The 21,440-nt window shown below is 29.9% G+C and overlaps 1 protein-coding gene across 1 annotated transcript in view; it reads right to left on the reverse strand.

Moving 5' to 3' along the window:
- The window catches only part of LOC136986270 (hemicentin-1-like), a 62,581-nt gene that overhangs the window by 26,164 nt on the left and 14,977 nt on the right, over window positions 1-21,440 (reverse strand). The window contains 23 exon segments of the mRNA XM_067283763.1: window positions 61-342; window positions 420-692; window positions 2,150-2,324; window positions 4,168-4,271; window positions 5,283-5,564; window positions 6,145-6,285; window positions 6,869-7,003; window positions 9,198-9,467; window positions 11,880-12,140; window positions 13,212-13,487; window positions 13,557-13,829; window positions 13,938-14,033; window positions 14,517-14,699; window positions 14,787-15,056; window positions 15,128-15,400; window positions 16,490-16,786; window positions 18,174-18,295; window positions 18,379-18,523; window positions 20,306-20,378; window positions 20,446-20,627; window positions 20,707-20,931; window positions 21,054-21,225; window positions 21,299-21,421. Of these exon segments, the coding sequence (XP_067139864.1) occupies window positions 61-342; window positions 420-692; window positions 2,150-2,324; window positions 4,168-4,271; window positions 5,283-5,564; window positions 6,145-6,285; window positions 6,869-7,003; window positions 9,198-9,467; window positions 11,880-12,140; window positions 13,212-13,487; window positions 13,557-13,829; window positions 13,938-14,033; window positions 14,517-14,699; window positions 14,787-15,056; window positions 15,128-15,400; window positions 16,490-16,786; window positions 18,174-18,295; window positions 18,379-18,523; window positions 20,306-20,378; window positions 20,446-20,627; window positions 20,707-20,931; window positions 21,054-21,225; window positions 21,299-21,421 (4,633 nt within the window).

The raw sequence follows: 21,440 nt of genomic DNA on the forward strand, positions 1-21,440 counted from the left end.
ATTATGAAGTTAATATATTCTCAAAAATTAAAATGAAATATAAGGCAAATCATAACTTACTCATAACATTAACGCTATAATCCCTAGACGACGATCCTGCTTTATTTACGGCTGTACACGTATATCTACCACCATCACTTTCTGTTAAATTTGCAATAATTAAATTTGTGCCTTTCATTTCATATTCCGGATATCGATAAATTAAATTAATGGACAAATCATCTTTCATCCATCTCACTTCTGGGAATGGTATTCCTGCAACTTCACATTCCAAATTAATGGTATCATCTTTCATAGTTTTAATAATAGGTGTTATCTGCTGACTTTTTATAAAAGGTGGTACTAAGATAAGAAATTTTACTTATTATAATTATTAATCTTATATAGTAAATTTCAATGACAAAAAAACTTATATGCACCTAAAACTATTAAGTTTATTTCCTTTTTCACTTCTCCAGCTGTATTTTCAGCAATACAGGTGTAAGTACCACCATCGTTTAATTCGGTGTGACTTAATGTAAGTGTTCTTCCACCATTTATTGCCCTGATGCCATTTCTTCTTAAAATAGCATTGTCTTTCATCCATGTAATAACTGGAGGTGGTATTCCGCCAACTGGACAGTTTAGAATTGCAGAATGTGACATTATTACTTCTAATTTTTCAAAAGCATTTTCTTCCAACCACGGTGGAACTATAAAATAATATCTGAATTTAAAGTGTTTCTATGTGAAAAATTCTGAAAATATTCTTTACAATTTTATAATAAATTGAAAGATCTATAAATTCTATCCTTATGTAACATTAGCAATGTATGTTAATTAATAGACTTCAATAATAGATGAAATAGCATTAAACTTGTAAATTTACTTTCTTCATTATGAAAAAACTATACAGAGTGAGTCAATAGTCAATTGGAATGAAAAGGGTGGAAGGGACTCCTTGCACCCTTTAAGTAGTCCGATCCAATATGGCAATCATTTGGCTTATTGGATCAGACTACTTTACTGCTACTAAATCTTCTCTTTATATACACAATTCATTTACCATGTTTATCATCGAAATAATGGATAATTTAGGTTCTTGGATGAAGTTAGGAGGCCATGTGGTGCGTACAGTTCTAAAACTGTTTTCGTGTTAATGGAGGATGAGTCATATCATATTGATCTGTTTAGGAAACTCCTTGCACCCTTTAAGTGGTCCAATCCAATATGGCAATCATTTGGCTTATTGGATCAGACTACTTTACTGCTACTAAATTTTGAGTAATTTCATACTAGAGGTAGATGTTAGGCACCATCTCTTATTAACTTTAATAATTATAATTAAACTAATATTTATTAAATAATTTAGAATATTCTGGAAGGAAAGAATCGACTCAGACCAGGACTCAAACCTGCAACTTCCACTTACTGTGTGGATGTGTTGCCAATTACACTACCCAGACTTCTGTCTGATCCTCCACTTCCACACACATTTCAATTTCACTTATTAAAACATTGGGCTTTCTGATGTTTATATACATATATATACATCAAAGCCACTTATGTTGTATCTTTTCAATGAGCAGAGGTAACATAAAAATTCTAATGATAAAGTTAACGAGCACCATTTATTTAGTCTAAAACCATTTTCTGGATTTGAATAAACACATTTAGATTGCATAATTTGCAATATTAAATTTATGAAGAATGAAACAAATTGTTTTACTTGGTCTTTAAAATCATTTTCTAGGTCAACAAAAAGTTTCCATTTGTTCCTCTGTGCATGACTTCCCATGTAACCACATTAACAAAATTAATGTATCTTCAGTATTTTTAGAATGAAAAAAATGCAAGGGATTTTTAACTTGCCCACTCTGTATATTATTTTAATGTATTTGTACTACTGTATATACTAAAATTACAGTCAATTATACTCGAGTTTATTTATTAAAAATCTCTCAACAAAGCAGGAATCTTCTAGTTAAAATTATGCATGTATTACAGTTTTTTCAAATATTACAGATTGAATCTAATAACAATTCTGTTTAATTATGAATTTTTTACTAAGAAAACATTTATAAAATGATATCTAATGAATAAAAAGTAAGTAAAATGTAAGTAAAATGGAAAAAACACTAAAAATACATATTAATTAATGATAACTGACCTACTACACTCACTTGGTACTCTCTACTGATATGTCCTGCTACATTTTCTGCCATGCAACTATAACGACCAGAATTTGATATTTGACTTTCTTTGATGATAATTTGTTCAGTATTAACTTGTATATTATTTATATTAACAGCATTCATTGGATAACCATCCTTTCTCCAGATAATCTTTAACAAATAAAAAAAAATTATTTTAATATTTTTGAATCTGTATAATGTTAAACTAAAAGCTATTGATGTCTCACAATATAACCTCATCACAATAATAACATAAATAATTATTTAACAAGTAAACATAATATTTAAAAAGTTAAAAGCTTCTTGTCAAATATTATCGTTCAATGTATGTTTTCTAATAATAATTTCAATTGATACCATTTTAAATATTAAAATGATATGGACAAAATGACAACTTCTGAAATTCTTGGATGAATTTTTCAGTTTAAATAAACAATCAAAATAACTTTTTTTCTCATTTTTACATCTTTCCACCCTGTGGGTGGTAAAGAGTGTCTTTTTAATCATATCCATTGTGGGTTCGACTAGGTTCACAATAGGGGCAACTGAATAGTGAGGTTGGCAGTTTGACTTATCCTGATGGACCACCCCAAAAAATTTCTGGAGTTGCTCACCTATATTGAATTCCAGGTTCCACAGAGCAATAGATTAATGCCTTAACTGCCTCAGTGATCCAGCTGTCAATAATTTTAAAATATAGAAGAAACTAAGTCGTCTTCATTCTTCCATCTTGTCCAATCACCAGGAATAACAGTTTTACTTTGCAGAGACAACCTGTTTATAGAAGTTATGCCTCTGCAAAATTACATAAAACAGCTTAAAAAAATGGTTATTGGACATGATGGAAGAATGATGACAACTTAGTTTCTTCTATATTTTAAATTGTGAAATATACTGTCTGCCATTTTAATTGTCGATAATTTACTTAATATTTTTGCTACTGATTGACACGATTTTGCATCATGTAATCTTTGTTACAATATACTGATTATGAATTTTGTGTCATTCAGATGCTGAAAATTTTGGTTAACTGCACCTGTATTATTTTTTTGATGTTATTTATTACTATCTGGAAGTGTAAGAAGTATTTTAAAAATTATATTTTATTGCTTACTTGTTACTTTCCCAAGACAAATTTAATTATAATGGGTTTTTCATCATTTACGTCCTCAGATAGGTCCCTGTATCTCAATTTTGCATCATCACATATAATTCCAAAAACAGTCACATTTTTATCAACAAAATTTTATCTATCCAGATGTCAAAACTGTGACATTTGGTTCATGATAATCACTGATATCTTAATAAATTATAGAAAAATAGTCCTTAAACATATCATGAATGTTTAAATATATATACTGTATATCTCGGCAGATAAGACGATAGTTGAATCATAAAAAATGGCCCCCAAAATCTGGGGTCGTCTTATACGACTAATACAAAAAAAAATTAGATTAAAATTTATATAAATTAAAACCATTAAAAAAAGACAGATAAACCGTAATTATTTACTAGAAGAGAGTAGGGTATGTACCCAAAATAGAATAGCCCATAGAATGTTTTTGTGAATAGTCATTACCAAAATGTCCGAATCAGTGCGAATGTTTGCAACAATCGCAAGGCAGTGCTGCCAGATGCAAAAAATTAAAATTTATTTGAAAATTTATAAATAGGACATAATTCCATATACACTATACAGTGTTGTTATCCAGATGATGATCGCTGATCTAAACTAAATTCGTAGGCAGCTGATAGTTTGGGGGTCATCTTATAGGACAGATATATGCTAAAACCATAAAACTTTAATGAAAATTTATACCCCATCTTATCTGAAGGTCGTCTTATCCACCGAGATATACAGTAATTTGAACTGAATTTGCAAATAATATACAATCAAAATTTTTAGTGGAATAAATACAGTAAATCTATTTTACTATGTTTGCTATCATCATCAACATTTATTCAATATTACATATTAAAAACAATAAATTACCTTAGGTTTCGGGTTTCCTATTACAGAACAATTTACTGTCAAAGTGTCTCCTTGTATGACGTATAAGACGGAAATATGATTTTGAATAACAAATTTCGGTGGAACTATAGAAAAACACATTAATTAAATTGATACAATATACGTATTTATAAGTATAAAAATAAATTACAGTAGAGACTCGTAAATCGGCACTCCGGTAATCAGAATCGCCGGTAATCAGCACGATTTTCATTCGGACTGTGTCGTGCTGAATCAAATGTTTTTGATACTAAATTTACTTTTAAAGTATAATTTTCATGTTTTTATATTCTTCAATATATTTATTTTGTTTGTACAAAATGCAGAAATAATTTTTAACGATACGATAGCCTCGATTATTATTATAAAAATTTTCGTTAGGCTTAAAATCGACGAAAATTCAACACGAAACGACACGCAACGAAGAAAAATTCAACACAAAGTGACACGCAACAAAGAAAAATTCAACACAAAGCAACACGCAATGGAGAAAAATTCAACAGGAAGCGACACACAACGGAGAAAAATTTGAACATCGGACCGGTTAATGTATTTTTTCGTACATAAACCGTAATCGGAACAAATCCCTAATCTGAACAACCCCAGTCCCCAATTGATTCCGATTTTCGGTTCACTACTGTAATTCCTAAATCAATCTTAGTGTCTTGAATAATTTCTAATTAGTTTTTTCATTTTTGACTCTGGGCATTAAGATGACCTTTTGATCATGCCCATCATTAGTTTTGGCAGGGCCCACAATGGAGATGACTGAATGTGAGTGATGAGAGGCCTGGTGTACCTGGGACAGATCACCCCTAAAAAATTCCAGTGGTTTTTCAAACTCTCAAATTCAATCCCAGGTCCTCAGAGCGGTAGGCTGATGCCTTAATCACTTCCATCCAGCCATCAATTTCTGATTATTTAAATGATTTTATTAAAAAAGAAAGCAAAAAAATTAAAATTATAATGGGAAGAAAAATACAGAACAATATGTAATATAATAATAAAACAAATTATCAATTGGATTCATAAATAAATGTTCTACAATAAATCAAACTAAAAATTATAATACTTTTTTACTGATTTGTAACATTTACCTAAAACTTGTACGGAAATATTCATTTCTTCAATTCCAGCTTCATTTATTGCTTGACATGTATACGTATCGGCTTCATCTTCTCTAATTTTATTGATTGTCAAAATTTGTCCATTTTTTAAAATTGAAATTCTAGAATTAGGAATATTCAATGTGCTGTTCTTCCTATACCATGTAATGAGAGGAAGTGGTGTGCCAGATACTGGACAAAGTAAAGTTACAGATTCTCCCTCAATCACTTGAATATTATCTGAAACCTGGATTTTATCAATTTTAGGAGGAACTGAAATAAAAAAAAATGATTATAAAATTCCTCTAAAACCATATTTTATCATAGACTTTAATTGCTTGTGCTTGTTTTGTCATCATTATTTCTTAGTGATAGCAAAATCATGGCTCTAGCTAAATGTGCTTCATCATCCTAAAGGCTGCGTGATTAATAATTATCACATTAGTATTAATGCTAACAATGTTTGTTTTTACTTAGTTTTATTTTATGACAATACAAGTAGATTAAAATAAGTACAGGGTGTTGTAAAAATTCAACTGCCATCCAAAGTCTAGATAAAAGATGATAAGTTGGCATCTGGAAGGACATTTGGCTGTAAGACAACTGCTTAATCTAACTGTTCCTGTATGTAAAGCAGGGCAGATGGCCTCATATAGATGAGAAGTAGATCTACAAAATGTCTTATATTTTGATCTATAATCTGCAGTTTTCTATATGTTATATTAAGCTTTGTATTTTCATTTGTAAATTATAATTTTAAGTATTATTTATTTTGATTTTGAACAGAATTAAATTACATTATTTTAAAATTTAAAAAGCTTTGTCAACTTAGTAAAATCAAATTAAAACTCACCATAGACATTAAGTTTAATAGTAACACTGTCATTCCCAGCAGAATTTGTAGCAAAACATACATAAGCTCCTGAATCTTCAGTAGATACATCAAAAAGCAAAAGAGAATTATTCTCTGCTACAACTGGTTGAAAATTACTATCTGAAAAATTGAAATATTTAAATAGGATAAAAAAAACAAAACAGGAATTATTTAAAACATTTTTTAAATAAACTTTAAGAACTTTAAACTTTTTCATTGATTTAAGGCTGTTTAATTTCTCTGCTGGTAAGAAGGACTCAATGATGCAACAATCCTACATCTTAACTCAGACATGCTGTTAAGTAGCAGTGCTGTACACAAGTGATGTTTTACATATTTCCACAAGGATAAATTATATGGGGTGAGGTTGTGAGACCTTGGGCCACCAAAGGAAAAGTTTGTCCCAAGAATCAAAATGTGGCAGGAATGTGACTATACATTAGATGTGTATTTTTTTATGAAGGGTACCCATATTGAGTACTTGCAATGTATGAAGTGAACTTGCTGAGTTGCTCTTTCATTTCATGTAAGATTCATTACTGTTAATCATACTTAAGAAAAATTAAACAATCTTAAAATCCAACAACTTAACCAATTTTATTGAAAAAAACCTTTTTTCAATATATATTTCTAATACAGATAATTTACAATAGAAATATTACATATTTACAAGTATTTACTGACTATTAAAACTAAATATTACCAGAAGAATTTTCTTCATTTCTTATCCAAGTTATTACTGGCTGAGGAATTCCTGATGCTTTGCAGTCCAAAACAACATCTGATGCTTCTACTGCAGTCACCAAGTTTGCACTTTTAAAATTTATAATAGGAGGAACTATGGAAATGAAACTATACAAATTAAACAATGATAAAACACTGCACCAATTAATTAAATTAAATTTATAAATTATGTAATATAATTTTAAATACAAACATTAAATATTTATTTATAATTTTTACACGTTTTTACTATAAAGTATCATAATTGAAACCTAATTTTTAAAACTGAAAAATTCATATATGGCAACAGTCTGTATGAATTAATATTTTTATCTTAGATTTTGTTAAGCTTATCAGGGCTGGCTTCAAGATAACTGAACTAATTGGACACCACACTTCAAGAAACCTTATGGTAAAGTTATAACACCACAAAAAATATTTTATTCTAAAAAAATGGTCATTTGCATTGTGAATAACTACAGATTTTAGAATTAATAACATTATATCAGTGTAAATCTTTTAATTAACTGTTGAATTTTTGTTTAATTGTTAATTAAAAGATTGCTGTTTTTCATGATCCAAGATGGGCCTGCATTTATTAAGGCTGAGCCCAATGGCCATTTCTCAAGGCAATAAGAGTAAAATTTTACTTTCTTAGAGAAAAGATTTCTCAAGGCTCATAATATTAAAATAAAGCTAAAGAAAAGCTGAATATTTGTTTACATTAGGACATCTGCTGTAAATAATTTAAAGATTAAAACTGATTTTAGTTTCATTGTTAAACAAGATGTGTAGAAAATTGTATTTTTAAAGATGCAATCTAATAGCTTTTTGTAAATATTTAGTTATTAATTATATTATACTAATTTTCAACAACAGATTAAAAACACTAAAAATGACTAAATGAAAATTTAAGCATAACATAAAGGACTGCTATGAGGTAAAATAATTAATATGTGGCTCATTGAATATCCTGTCCTGTATACTGATAAAAATTACTTTTAATTATCTGCATTTAAAACTATAAAATTAATGAAATAATGAAATGGGATCATTACATTATCATTAAAAGTGAAATTATAGATAATGGCCAGTATAATTGTTTTTAACAAATAAAATATTTTCCTTCATGAATGATCAATTGCTTACTGCTATAGTTAATTTAATGAAGTAAGCATTACAGCTTAAGTTTTAGATAAAGTGAAGCATGCAACCCATAAAGTTGCATGCTTCACTTTATTTAAAACTCAAGTTTATCTCAATATGCAGATTTGACTTTAGCTTTTAAACTAAATCATTTGGACTGGGTAAGTATGAACTAACTCATGCAAGTTACTAATGCATTACATTCTACAGAGTAATCAAAGATAAAGTTTACTTGTGAAGAGCAGTGTAACTTTATGATATACTTGAACAAAGCAAAACATAATAATCTGAAACAATTTGAACAAAGAAAGTAAATTTCAACAGCAGTAGAATCAAATTACACATGATACATTAACAGAAACAGCAGGAACACATTTCTGTAAAAAGTAGACTTGATGACATCAGTCAGGATTTTAAAATGCTATTACTTGAATCCATAGTAAATGTATATTCAAGATTTTAATTTCTTGTGATGTATAGCAATATAATAATGAGAATAGCTAATTCACAATTGCAGAGTTCCTAAAACCAACATTGTCCAACCAGTAGTCTACCAGATCAAATTCTGTCATTCCTTAACTGAGCATTATAATAATAACAAGTGCTTGCATGCATTTCTAAATAAACATTTTGCTTACATCAGAGCTACCTAATAAACTAGTTCTTCAAGGCATTCTGTCTGATCTTTATAGATTGACATTTCATCAGATCTCATGTCATAATGTATGTCAAATGACATGTTTTAGCATATACAATGTAATTTCTCAAATCAATTCAATCTTTCTTGTTTTGTGTACTCTACCAACGACATGGAGACTATTATTGAAACATTGTATTTAGCAACTTAGTAAACATAGCCAAGTTTACTCCTCACAAGTAAACTTTTCATTAGATCATCCAGTATTTTTTAATAGAATTTATTATGACCAATAGAACCAATAAATCAATAGAATAATTCTAAATTTAAAAATCAACCTTTTAAGCTAATAATAATAAACATATAATAATAATAATAATAAGATAAAACTGCATTTTCAGGTAGCAATATTTATTTGACAAACATTTCTGACCTGCCTTAAGCCAATGTCAGGTCATAGATAATGTGTACAGATTGGCTACCTAAAAAAGCAATTTTATTGTATTTCACTTTAACATTAACTTACCATGTACAAACACAGAAAAATCTTTTGTAACAGTTCCAGCATTATTTTTGGCAATGCAACTGTATCTGCCACCATCATTTATATTCATTGAAATTACAGTTAATGTTTCCTCTTTTATATCAATATTATAATTTTCAACTAGAGGTAATCCATCTTTTTCCCAATATATTGAAGGTAGAGGATAACCATTAACAGGACATTTAATGATCAATGGGTCAGCTTCAATAACTGTTATGTTTTCTGAATCTTTAGAATTTATACTTGGTGGTACTATGAGAATACAAATTTCATTCATATTAGCATTTAAAATCAATGACAAAATATATTAATATATTTTTAATAATTATAAAAATGTATAACACATTTAATTATTAAGTAATTTATTTAGATAAAACTGAAAAAAATTTCCACTTATATCAGCAAAGTCTTTTGTTTAATAAATGTTTATACTAAAAAATATATATTAGTGAAGTAACGAATAGTATATTCGGCCTCAGCCGAATACCGAATATTCGGCTAGGAGCGTGGCTGAATACCAAATATTCGGCCAGGAGCGTGGCCGAATGGCCGAATATTCGGCCAAACTATTCGGCTTGATTAATGCACGTACGAAAATTGGCGCGCAAACTGCATTATCGCGCACCCTGCTCTCTATTGGCCCGCTGTCACTACGATTTTTTCTTCCAGTAGCTCTAAATTATTTTAATTAATTAATTAAATTATAATTATTAAAGTTAATATGAGATGGAGCCTAACATCTACCTCTAGTTCCAAACTGGTTTGTAATTTATGTAATAGCCGTAAATAGCCCGATATGATTCGACAGTTGTTGGTATTTAAATGTAAGTTATAACTTTTAAGTTATTTTATTTGCAATCGATCTTTTTAACTTTTTAATTAAGCACTAAAATTTTGTTTTTACTACGTATTTGTATACTGAATAGTACCCTAAGGATATACTTTAGTGGGGACATATGGTCTAGTTTTTCCCCAGTTGTGGAACAGTTCAAATATATTATTGAGGGTTTCTATTTGTGAAGTTTTGTGATATTTTGTTGCCATTGTTTTTGTCAATATTTTTAAAATTTAACATGATTTTAAAATTTAACATGAAAAATTGAACATGATGTGAATTTAACATGATTTTCAAATGTTATCTTTTGTATATAATGAGAAATGCTCATTCTTTGCTTTATATATAAAATAAATTATATATTAGTTACTCATCTTCTAGAAATAGATAAATAATTCTTTTATTAAATACGATGCGTTTCAATAAAACGTTTCGTAAATCATTTTAAAATATCTTAAAAAATATAAAAATATACGCGAATACGAATATAACATTAATGCCCGATACATTCTAACCTACACGCCATCAATTCCATAAGATATCGGGCTAGATAAAGGCTATAATATTATTTAATTACGAAATAATTTAATACTAGAGTTAGATGCTATTTCTTATTAACTTTAATAATTATAATTTAATGTTCAGCATTAATAAAAGTTACCAAAATGATTAATTTACTGTGTTTTTGTAATTTCTTACTCCTGTTTTTAAGTATTCGGTATTCGGCCGAATAGTAATTAAATATTCGGTATTTGGCCGAATAGTGATTTAAATATTCGGTATTCAGCCGAATAGTGAAAAATAGGCCGAATAGGCCGAATACCGGATAGTAACCGAATATTCGTTACATCACTAATATATATACTGTATATTCAAAAATTTATTTTTAAATTGAATTATAATATATAAATAGTAGCATGAAATTTAGAACATGAGTAACAACATGCAGCTATTTGAAATTGGTCTTGACTATTCTTAAAATTAGTTAGCTGAATTAATCAGTGAATCATTAACAGTAGATGACATTTAATAAATGTTAATGTATTTGACCCTATTAATGAGTCATCTTCAGAAATGGCAAGTTGAAATTTGAATGCCAGTGTCAGTTAGGAAGGAAAATAAGATAGACTCTGATAGAGTGAACAAGTGGAGGAAGTAGACTATGATAGTGATAATTAATGCAAAAAGCTAAGGAGATATTGTCAATCAGGGAAAAGAGATCTTGTCCCTGCTGTTTAAATATATGTTAGTGATGTAGTCTTTATAAATTTCACACTTCTATACAATATTGGGTTAAGAATGAGGTAAGATACAGTTCTGACTGCCTGCATCTGGAAAGTTGTGTGAAAAAAAAAAAGGAAAACTGTAGCAGATCCTCTTCTTTAATATCATCTTTACATTTGATGAGTGTCTGGTATATCTGTCATATACTGTGTTGATACCAGTTTCCTCATTAACATTCTTTAAAGATAAAAGGTGCATTGATTAGTTCAGCCAAGTAACATAGTGGCTAATTCATTCTTTAAAATAAGTCAGTTAACTACAATCATGAGCGGCCGGATGGCCGAGCGGTCAAGGTGGCAGCCTACCGCTCTGGGGGACCCGGGATCGAATAAATCCGCCGTAACTTTTCGGGGGGTGGTCCGTTCGGATATGTCGGGCCCCGTCCCTCACCACCCGGTCGCCCCATTGTGGGCCTGGCCGAACCCATAATGGGCCTACTAAAAGAGGCTCTCTTAGTGCCCACAGGGCGGAAAGAGTTAAAAAAAAAAAAAAAAACTACAATCATAAGCTTTTTAAAATGAATTTAAAAACATATTAATACTTACTCCAAACAATTATTGTAAACAGTTTACTTGATGTTCCAGCAATATTTGTAGCCTGACATAAATAATCTCCTGCATGATTTAAGTCAGATTTGAAACGAAGATTTCCATTACTTAGTATTTGAGCATCATTTGGAATATGTGAATTATTATAATACCAAAAAATATCTGCTTTTGGTATCGAATGTGTCTCACAAGGAAGAGTAACTAGATCACCTTCTAGTGTTGTAAATTCAGTCTGAGAAGCTTTAATTTTTGGAGGAACTATTAAATAATTAACATTTAATGATATATTATTAAAATATAAAATTCTTTTATATTAATTTATAAAAGAAAATTAAATATAAATTTGATTACAAATTTTATACTTTAATTTCATAAATAAATGAATAACAAGTAAAATGGCAAGGCCGTATTTGAAACAAGACTATGTCTCAGAGACTCACTACTAAGCTGGATCACTTCAATGCTCACAGTGGGCCTCATTCTCATTCTCCAATCATCTTTGGTATCGCTGGTTTTGAGCGTGATCATTCAAACTTTGCTGGCCACAGCCATGACCACGAGGTCATCCACAATGCATTTTCAGTGAAATTAACCTATCCAATGTTGAAATTTCTCTCCATTGCATGACGCCCCAGATTGAATTTTTGTTGATGTGAAAATTTCCCATTTTTGAAAAAAATTATGGTGGCTATTGTATTGTTCGAAATTATTTTTTTTATTTTGCAGAAACAAAATATATATATTAATAAATGTAAAAAGGAAAAATAATTATATTTTGGAAGTTAGTTTTAATATAAAATTATAACGACATGCCATCTAGTTTCAAAAAGTTCCGATGATGAAACGAGATCTCTCTGGTCAATCGGTCAAGGTTAGCATGTGGCGACCAGAAATATGTGGGGAATAACATGGGACAGGTAAATGGGTATTTTCTAAGATTCATTTGTCAAAATTCGATTTAGCAACATTTGCTTTTTGAACTTCCCAATGCATGTGTTTGTCAAAATTTGATTTCACGATATTTGTATTTCCAACTTACCAGTGAGCAATGCATGCGCAAATCTCGCACTACTGCCTGTTTGTAAAGAGTGTCGCCATTTTGTATTTTATTTTGTCTCGGTTCTCGGTCCCCTGACTACGTACAAGTCTGGTTTTTTTTATGCATGCATGATTTGGACACCTAATTTTCTGTGCCAAATTTCAACTCCTGACATGTACTCCTTCATACCTCTAAGCTGGTAACACATCAGGCAGTACGATTTTATAAACAAGACATAGTCTTGTCAATAATTCATTAATATTCTTAAAAAAACATAAAATTGGACTTACCATGAACAATTAAATTGATTGATTGATTTGTTGCACCAATAATATTGATAGCTTCACAAGTGTACAAACCTACATCTGTTTCACTAACTTCTGAAATATATAAATCATTTGTGGGCAAGTGTTTAAACTGTACATCATCTATGAAGACTGGAATATTGTTTTTAAACCATGTAATTTCTGGCTTAGGATTGCCAATAACACTACAGGGTAAAGAAATATCTTGACCCTCAACAGCAACATAGTCTTCTTTTGTTTCACCAATAAAAGTAGGAGGCTCTAATGAAAAAAGTATCAGATAAATAATTTCTTTAGATATCATATAAAAATAAAAAATAAGCACTATACCCTGTATATCTAATATTACTGTGCTTGTTGCATTTCCACCAATGTTAGAAGCAACACATGTGAAAGTTGCATGGTGATGATCATCAGCATTTTCAATTTTTAATGAACCATTAGCAAATATTTCTATGTCTGGTTCATTTTCTATAATTCTTCCATTCCAAAGCCAATATATAATCGGTTGAGGATTACCCTGGTTAACTTCACATGAAAGAAAAATTGTTTCTCCTTTTTTTACAGCTGCTGATTCATCGATGTCTTTCAATGCTGGAGGAACTAAAAAAAATTAAGAAAATTTTTGATAATTAAAATAAATATTCCAGTATTTGATATAGGTTTAAATATTCCAATTATACATAAGAAATTAATTTTAATGTAACATACCTATACCAGAAACTGAAACAAAAGCTTCTAACATATGACGTCCAAATCGATTTTCTATGATGCAAACATAATAACCTTCATCATCTTTAATTATTTCTAAATAAATTAAAATGAAATATTTAAATTATAGATTTAAAATTTTATTCATCCTTCATCATCATTTACCATAAAACAGAGCAATAGCTACTAAAAAGAAGTAAATATAAGTTATAAAAGAAAAATCTGACAGACGTAGTTACTCTTCAACATAATGATAAACTTATTTACCACTAAAAAATATCATATAAATCAAATTGTAATATTCCTGATGAAATAATTTGATAAAAATGTACAAACAACCTTAAACTTCCAATAATAAACAGCTTTAATAGCACACACACACACACACGCAGGTGCTAAATAACCATGTTTTATAATATGCATTCTTCTTTATATGTTCCTTGTGTGTTCTAATTTGTGGTTTAATTCACTTGATGATGGTCATTTAAATGACTGAAAACATGTGTGTCTTTAAGTGCATTAGTGAGTGTATGAGGTTGCATGTTTATGCTATTAACACTCAAAATAACAAGTTCTTACCATGTATATACAGGCTACCAGAAGAATGAATGGTAAATCTTGGATTTTCCATCAAATTTTCCCCATTTTTCTTTTGCCAAATTATTGAAGGATATGGAAGACCACTTGCTGAACATGGTATACTTCCACTAGTTCCTATATCTATTGAGGTATCTACAGGACCATGAACTATAACAGGAGCAGCTGCACACATTAAAAATTTTTAAGTTAATTAACATGATCACTTATGTTTCAATAGTATCTAAATAAAAATAAAACAAAAAATATTACAGCCAACATCTAAGTATAAACTCTCTTCAGCAGCTCCAGCTTCATTTATAGCTAAACAAGTATAATTTCCTGCATCAGTTTCTTGTACTCCATTTATAATGAGTGAACCACTTGAATCTTGATGGATATAAGATGTAGGGAAAATTTCAATGTTTCCATGAAACCAAGCTACTCTAGGTAATGGAATTCCTTCAGCAATACATCTCAGTGTAGCAACATCTCCGTGTCTTATGAGAATCTGTTTCTCTGGCAAAGTTATTACAGGAGCCTCTAGAAATTAATCCATACAATATAACACTAATAATTAATAAATTACTATTTAAAATTTGTTTAAATATTACCTATGTATTGAAGAAAAACTGACTTCAAATCTGTCCCTGCTGAATTTATAGCTTTACATTGATAATGACCTTCATCATCAGGATGAGTTCTTGAAATAATTATTGAAGTTTTGTCTAAGTGCATTCGACTTTCTTGCATAATCCTATCATATTTCTTATCCCATACCCATTGTACTTCAGGTTTAGGATAACCTTTTACTAAGCATGTAATATTTATGGAATCATCAGATGTAAATTTTGGATCCGTTGGAATAATTGTCACAGTTGGAGGTTCTAAAATAAGAAATTTTATTAATTCATTATTTTAAAATTATCTTTGATATTTTACTTTTTAATAGAAAATGATAATCTTTCATCAAATTAATTACATACTAATCAAAATCAAAGTAATGCAATTATATCACTGGATAAAATAAACTACATGTTATAGTTTTATGATATAATTTTCACTTATTAAATGTCCTTAGTCAAATTGAATTGTTTATTTTATTAAAAATTATTCTTTATTATGAAAATAAACAAAATATATAAGATTTATAGCTTGAAATACATATGATTATTTGTTGACAATTTGATTAGTACATGGAAATTAATATTACTTATATCAGCCAATTAATTAATTACTATAAATATTAATTTATTATTTGTTTATTAAATTTTTTGTCACTTTGTATAATTTTTTCCAATATAATACTTTTTACTTAGAGCTTGCTAATTTAAATTTTATATATGTTACCGGCAAAACCTGATTTTACACCAAACTAGTTTGGCCTAGGCAAAACTAGTTTGGCATAAATTCGGGTTTTGCCAGTAACATATACATTGTAAAATTGTTCCATATGATCTTAATTTTTATTTTAATTCTTTTTATTTTTACTACACTGTTTTATATTGATTCTTTGTAAGCTGAGAATAACACAAAAATGGGACAACATTACTTAATAAATATTCTTTAATTATCAGAATTAAGCCATTTTTATTCATCATTCTTCATCATCTACTTAATGCAAAAAAATCAGAAAAAATTTTATTGAATATCAATTATATAATTCATAATTCATGATGAAGTCATGGATCAAAACATGCAATGTCTATACTTGCTTAATACTCATTATATAGATCATTTAGAAAATTGTTTCAAGATTAATAATTTATTTATTTTGCAATTAATTCATGTTTTGTTGCATTAAAAATGTTAATAAAATTTTCTAAATCACATATGTGTGATTTATTTAGTGTAATAGCCATGATAAGTTCAGAAAAAATGCAAATAAATGTGCTCATTAGCTTAGGATTTACTTTAAATAATCTGAATACAAATGCATGAAGTAATAAAGTGCATATAATAATAAACAAACTAACCTTGAACTGCAAAATAAAATTGTTCTCTATTGAATCCACCTTCATTTGTTGCAATACATCTATACCATCCTTCATCGTCACTTGCAACATGATGAATTACCAAAGAATAATTTTCTTGAACTTTAAATCGTAAATTATCTTTAATAGACTTTTGTCGAAAATATCCAGCTCTATCCATATATAATCTAAACCAAGTAACATTATAAGGTACTGTACTTGAAATTGCACAAGATAATATAGCAGTTTTATCAGGAATAGCAGACATATTCCCAGGTTTAGAAATAATAGGTGGAGGTTCTAGAAATATGAAATAAATTTAATTATTATTGAATTTTAATATCATCTTATAATTTTTTATTTATTATACAAGAGTTACTCTAAAAGTTTCCACATACATGAAAAGTTTGTTATGAAACTTATCAACATTGTTTGCAGTTTCTCAAAGTGGTCTCTCTGATACTGATGCAATTGTTCATCCAGTTGAACCACTTCTAAAAACTCATGGCACACTCCTCTACCACCAACTGATTTCTGTAGGCACTTAAAGCTTATTCTGGCAATCCAAAACAATGTTCATGTAGGTCCTCCTTCAGTTTTAGAAAGAAAAAGTTGTAAGTCATGGCTAATTGGATGGATGGGTTACAAGTTGTACCTTTCACTCAGAAACTTGATGGTATTTGTGGCCATGTCAGCAGATGCATTGTCATGATGATGAAGTGTTCATAGTTGGACTTTAAGGAAATTTGCAGGAAATGGCCAATGACTTTGATTAGCAAACAATAGTGTACCATTCAGTAGTGACAGTTGTTCTTTCCACCAGTGGAATGATGCAAATGTATCCAGTTTTTCCAAGGAATTTGACCACCATTTACTGACCATTTACTGACATTTCGTCTACAGAGAAATTTCCTCTTTGGGAAAAATCCAAACTTGGGATTGCTGCTTAGTTTCTGGCTCATACTGATAAATGTTTCATCTCTAGTAATGATATACCATGAACATTTTGATGTTTCCATTAAAAATTTTTCAGTCTTTTTACAATACCAAGCCACACAAATCCACACATTTGCTCCTCAGTGAGAGAATGTGGCACCCAGAAATTTGACACCTTTCATAGGCAAAGATGTGTGTGAACAATTTCATAACTGTTCTATTCCAATCTGGAAGATGTTTGGAATTTCCTTGTACATTATCTGGAAGTTCTCCCTGACCATAATTTCCACATAAGCCATATTCTTTTGGATAACTGCAGTTGAGGGATGGCTGCTTCTAGCTTCATCTGTCTGGCTCTTTCTGTCACTTCAAAATTCACCAAGTCACCAAAAACTCTTGTCTATGATGGACAAGTGTCTGGAAAGATTACCTGCAAATGCACAAGACATTCTGACTTGAACAAACCAGACTTAAAAAGCATAAAACCACATCATCCAAAAATGCTCATGTGTTTCCTCCATTGCTTCTCCAATGCAAAATGATGCCACTTCCATTTTGCATGCTTGCAGCTGGTGACAAATGACCAGTGTCATCTCTCAGTGAAAATTCTTACTAAGAATTGCTTTATACAAAGACAACAGGTATTGCATTATATGCAACACATTTTCTACATCCAGAAACTTTCAGAGTAGCCCTCGTAAAATGTAAGTGATAAATCAGATTTTAAAATATACGAGTCATGATTTATTACCTTTCACATCTAAAAATGTAGAACTTGAAGAACTTCCAGCAATGTTTGTAGCATTACATGTATAGTAACCTTCAGAAAGACTTGTTACTTCAGGAATAATCAATGTCAGTTCTGTAGTTTGGCTATTAATAGAGGAAAAAATATTTCATTCTAAAAGAAATAAGTATTAGTATTATTTATTTATTTTTCACTATATAGAACTTACGGAAATTGATGTTCTTGACTGATTTGAATATTATCTTTATGCCAAGTGGCACTAAAGGGGACTAATGATTCAACATAACATCTAAGAATACTTTCTTTTCCATAATATCCATAAAGATGAGATCTTGTAGTTACTTCTGGTATATCTAAAAAATAATTTTATACATTTAAGATAAAATTTAAGATATATAAACTCTTGTTAATATGAAAATTTTAAGTGTTTGTAGTGATATTTTTAAGCCATGTTTAATATATACCCTTAAAATAATTTAACTGCTATAAATTGATATATATATACATATATATCAATTTTATATATATATTATAATATATATAAAGAACAGAATATCAGTCAGTCAATCTGTATGTTCCTTATACACTTCTAAATCCTCTGACTGATCTAGACCTAATTTTTCAGAGTTATTCTCTAGGCCCTATGAAAAATATAGGCTACTACCAAACATGGATACCCCTGATTTCATTTCCTCACATTTTGTGATAATTTAAATTTAATGCATTATTATTTAAGTAAATATTGTATAATAACCTATCCAGACAGTCCACAAATTAGCGACAACTTCAAAGAGTAGAGAGTCTTCTGGATTTGGAAGCTTTGCCAAAATAATGCTATTGCTTTGAGTTGGCCTAATATAACCGAACTTTTAATATATATAAATTCAATAATAAAACAATGGGATCGGTATACTTATGAAATGCTAAAAATAAAAGAATCATCTTTAGTTTTAAAACAAGTAAAAAATACTTTCTTGGGGATACTATAGATTACCCCTATGGAATTTCGGGACTTTGAGTATATATCTGAACTAAGGGGACCGAGACGAGTTCAACGATACCCTACTTTTGGACCGGAGACGAAAAATAAAAAAGTTATCATACTTTTTTCGGCGATCGCGCGATGATAGGGAGTCGCGTCGCTCTCCGCTAAGTCGGCCTCGCTATCGCGATCGGGAGTCGCGTCGCTTGCCGTTAAAATTGCCTTTAGTAGACGTTTCCCCCCCCTTTTCTTACTTTGTTCAAGAACTACCGTGAATCGATCACTAGTTTAGCACATGGCGGCGTGTGGTGGCGCCCATACGAGAGGTCAGTCGGGCCGCCATGTTCGCTGCCATAAGTAACATTAACCGAAATGGCGATCGCGCGATGATCGGAAGTCTCGTCGCTCTCTCCGCTCTCGTATCGCGTGTTTAACCCTCCGGGAGATGACCGTAGTCCGACGTCATGATTTGAAGACTTTACCGCAAGATGGCAGTACTAGCAACTATGGTGCCGTCTTTGTGAGAGCATTAAAAAAGTATGGTAAGTTAAAAAGTATGATAACTTTTTTATTTTTCGTCTCCGGTCCAAAAATAGGGTACCGTTGAACTCGTCTCGGTCCCCTGAGTTTCAATATATAATCAAAGTCCTGAAATTCCATAGGGGGTAATCTATAGTACACCCACTTTCTTATTCAGACTTCGAGGAAACGATACAAGTTTAAATGGATGAATCAATGATGAAAAATAACCTCAGTATTTTATTATTACCAGTTTTATTTTATCCTTTTTACAATTTATAAAGTCAAAATGCATTTCGCTTGATAGTTGAGTCTCTTCAGTGGAACCTGAAGAGGCTCCGACTGAAAGGATAAAATAAAACTGGTAATACAGTAATAAAATACTGAGGTCATTTTTCATCATTGATTCGTCCATTTAAACTTGTATAGTTTCCTCGAAGTCGGAATAAGAAAGTAGTTTTTACTTGTTTTAAAACTAAAGATTAATGTTTTGCCTAGGAAATGCCAGGCATTGCTGCTAGTATTAAACATTGTAAAATATAAATTAATATCATTAACTAAATAATTTTGATGATAAAAAGTAATGCTAAAAATATTAGAAAACAGTAAATTTAAACAAATTTTAAAATATTACCAGGTAACTGTGAGCTAATAGGAACAGCTGTCATTCTTTGAAAAGAATAATTTCTTTCATCATGTCCTAAAACCTGTATAAAAATTATTATTATTATGTTTTTATTCAAAAATTGTTATGGTATTTTTACTCTTTCCTACCTTTAAGTAAAAGTATTCATCTGGAGGAATAAAGGTAGCAGTAAATAAAGTAGATGTACCGGGTAATTTTTCTAACAATGCTTCTCTTAAAATATTTCCTTTCAAGTCAACCAGCTGAATTTTTGTAAGACGGCCAGGTTCTAATAAATCTGTTGCATTCAGAAGTAGATATGTAGGAGCACCTACAAAAGAAAATATTTTAAGTTACAAATTTCTTACAAACTAAACTCTATTAATTAAAATTTAAAAATGGTTAATAACCTTTTAAAGGTCTATGATATGTTTCTTCTAAATTTGTAGTTGGTTCTCTAGAATAACCATGCTGAAAGTCCAATCCACTTAATCCCGTTGCTCGTATAGAATGACGGCTATCACTTTTTAATTTCAACAGCCATTGTCCAGGGATTGGATCTTTTACATTCACAATTAGAACATTATTTAAATTTAACAGATCATTTAAACCGTTAAACTCATCTACAATTTCTCCTGAAAAATAAAAATTTGATACATTTTTTCATTGTTCTTAACTAAACAAATGAAAGAATGGAACTGTATAACGATAGGAAATTTATACACAAATGCATTAGAAATTACAATAAATATATAACCTTTTGGATTAATAAGTATCACGCTTGGATTATCACCAGCTACGGACAGTGTAAATTCTCTTAAATTTGAATCAACGTCCAAATTAAATTCGGTCTCATTTCCTTCATCTTGATCCACAGCTAAAAGATTTACTTTGCGTGCTTGAAGAGAGACTTGTACAAAATTTAAAACCTGTCGACATATAAAATAGCATTATGACATGTAAAATTTGTTATTGTAGAATAAACATCTTTTTGAAACATGCCTCATCTACATCAGATTTCTTCAGATGAAACACTTGACCCGAACTGGACAATGCAATACGTTCGTAAGCTTGAAATCCTGGATGAGTTTGATCTCCGCAGTCTCCTGTCATTACAAACACCACCTAATATACAACTAATTTG

This window comes from Centruroides vittatus, unplaced genomic scaffold, assembly GCF_030686945.1.
Source record: "Centruroides vittatus isolate TY-2023 unplaced genomic scaffold, ASM3068694v2 scaffold_1015, whole genome shotgun sequence".
Taxonomy (NCBI): domain Eukaryota; kingdom Metazoa; phylum Arthropoda; class Arachnida; order Scorpiones; family Buthidae; genus Centruroides; species Centruroides vittatus.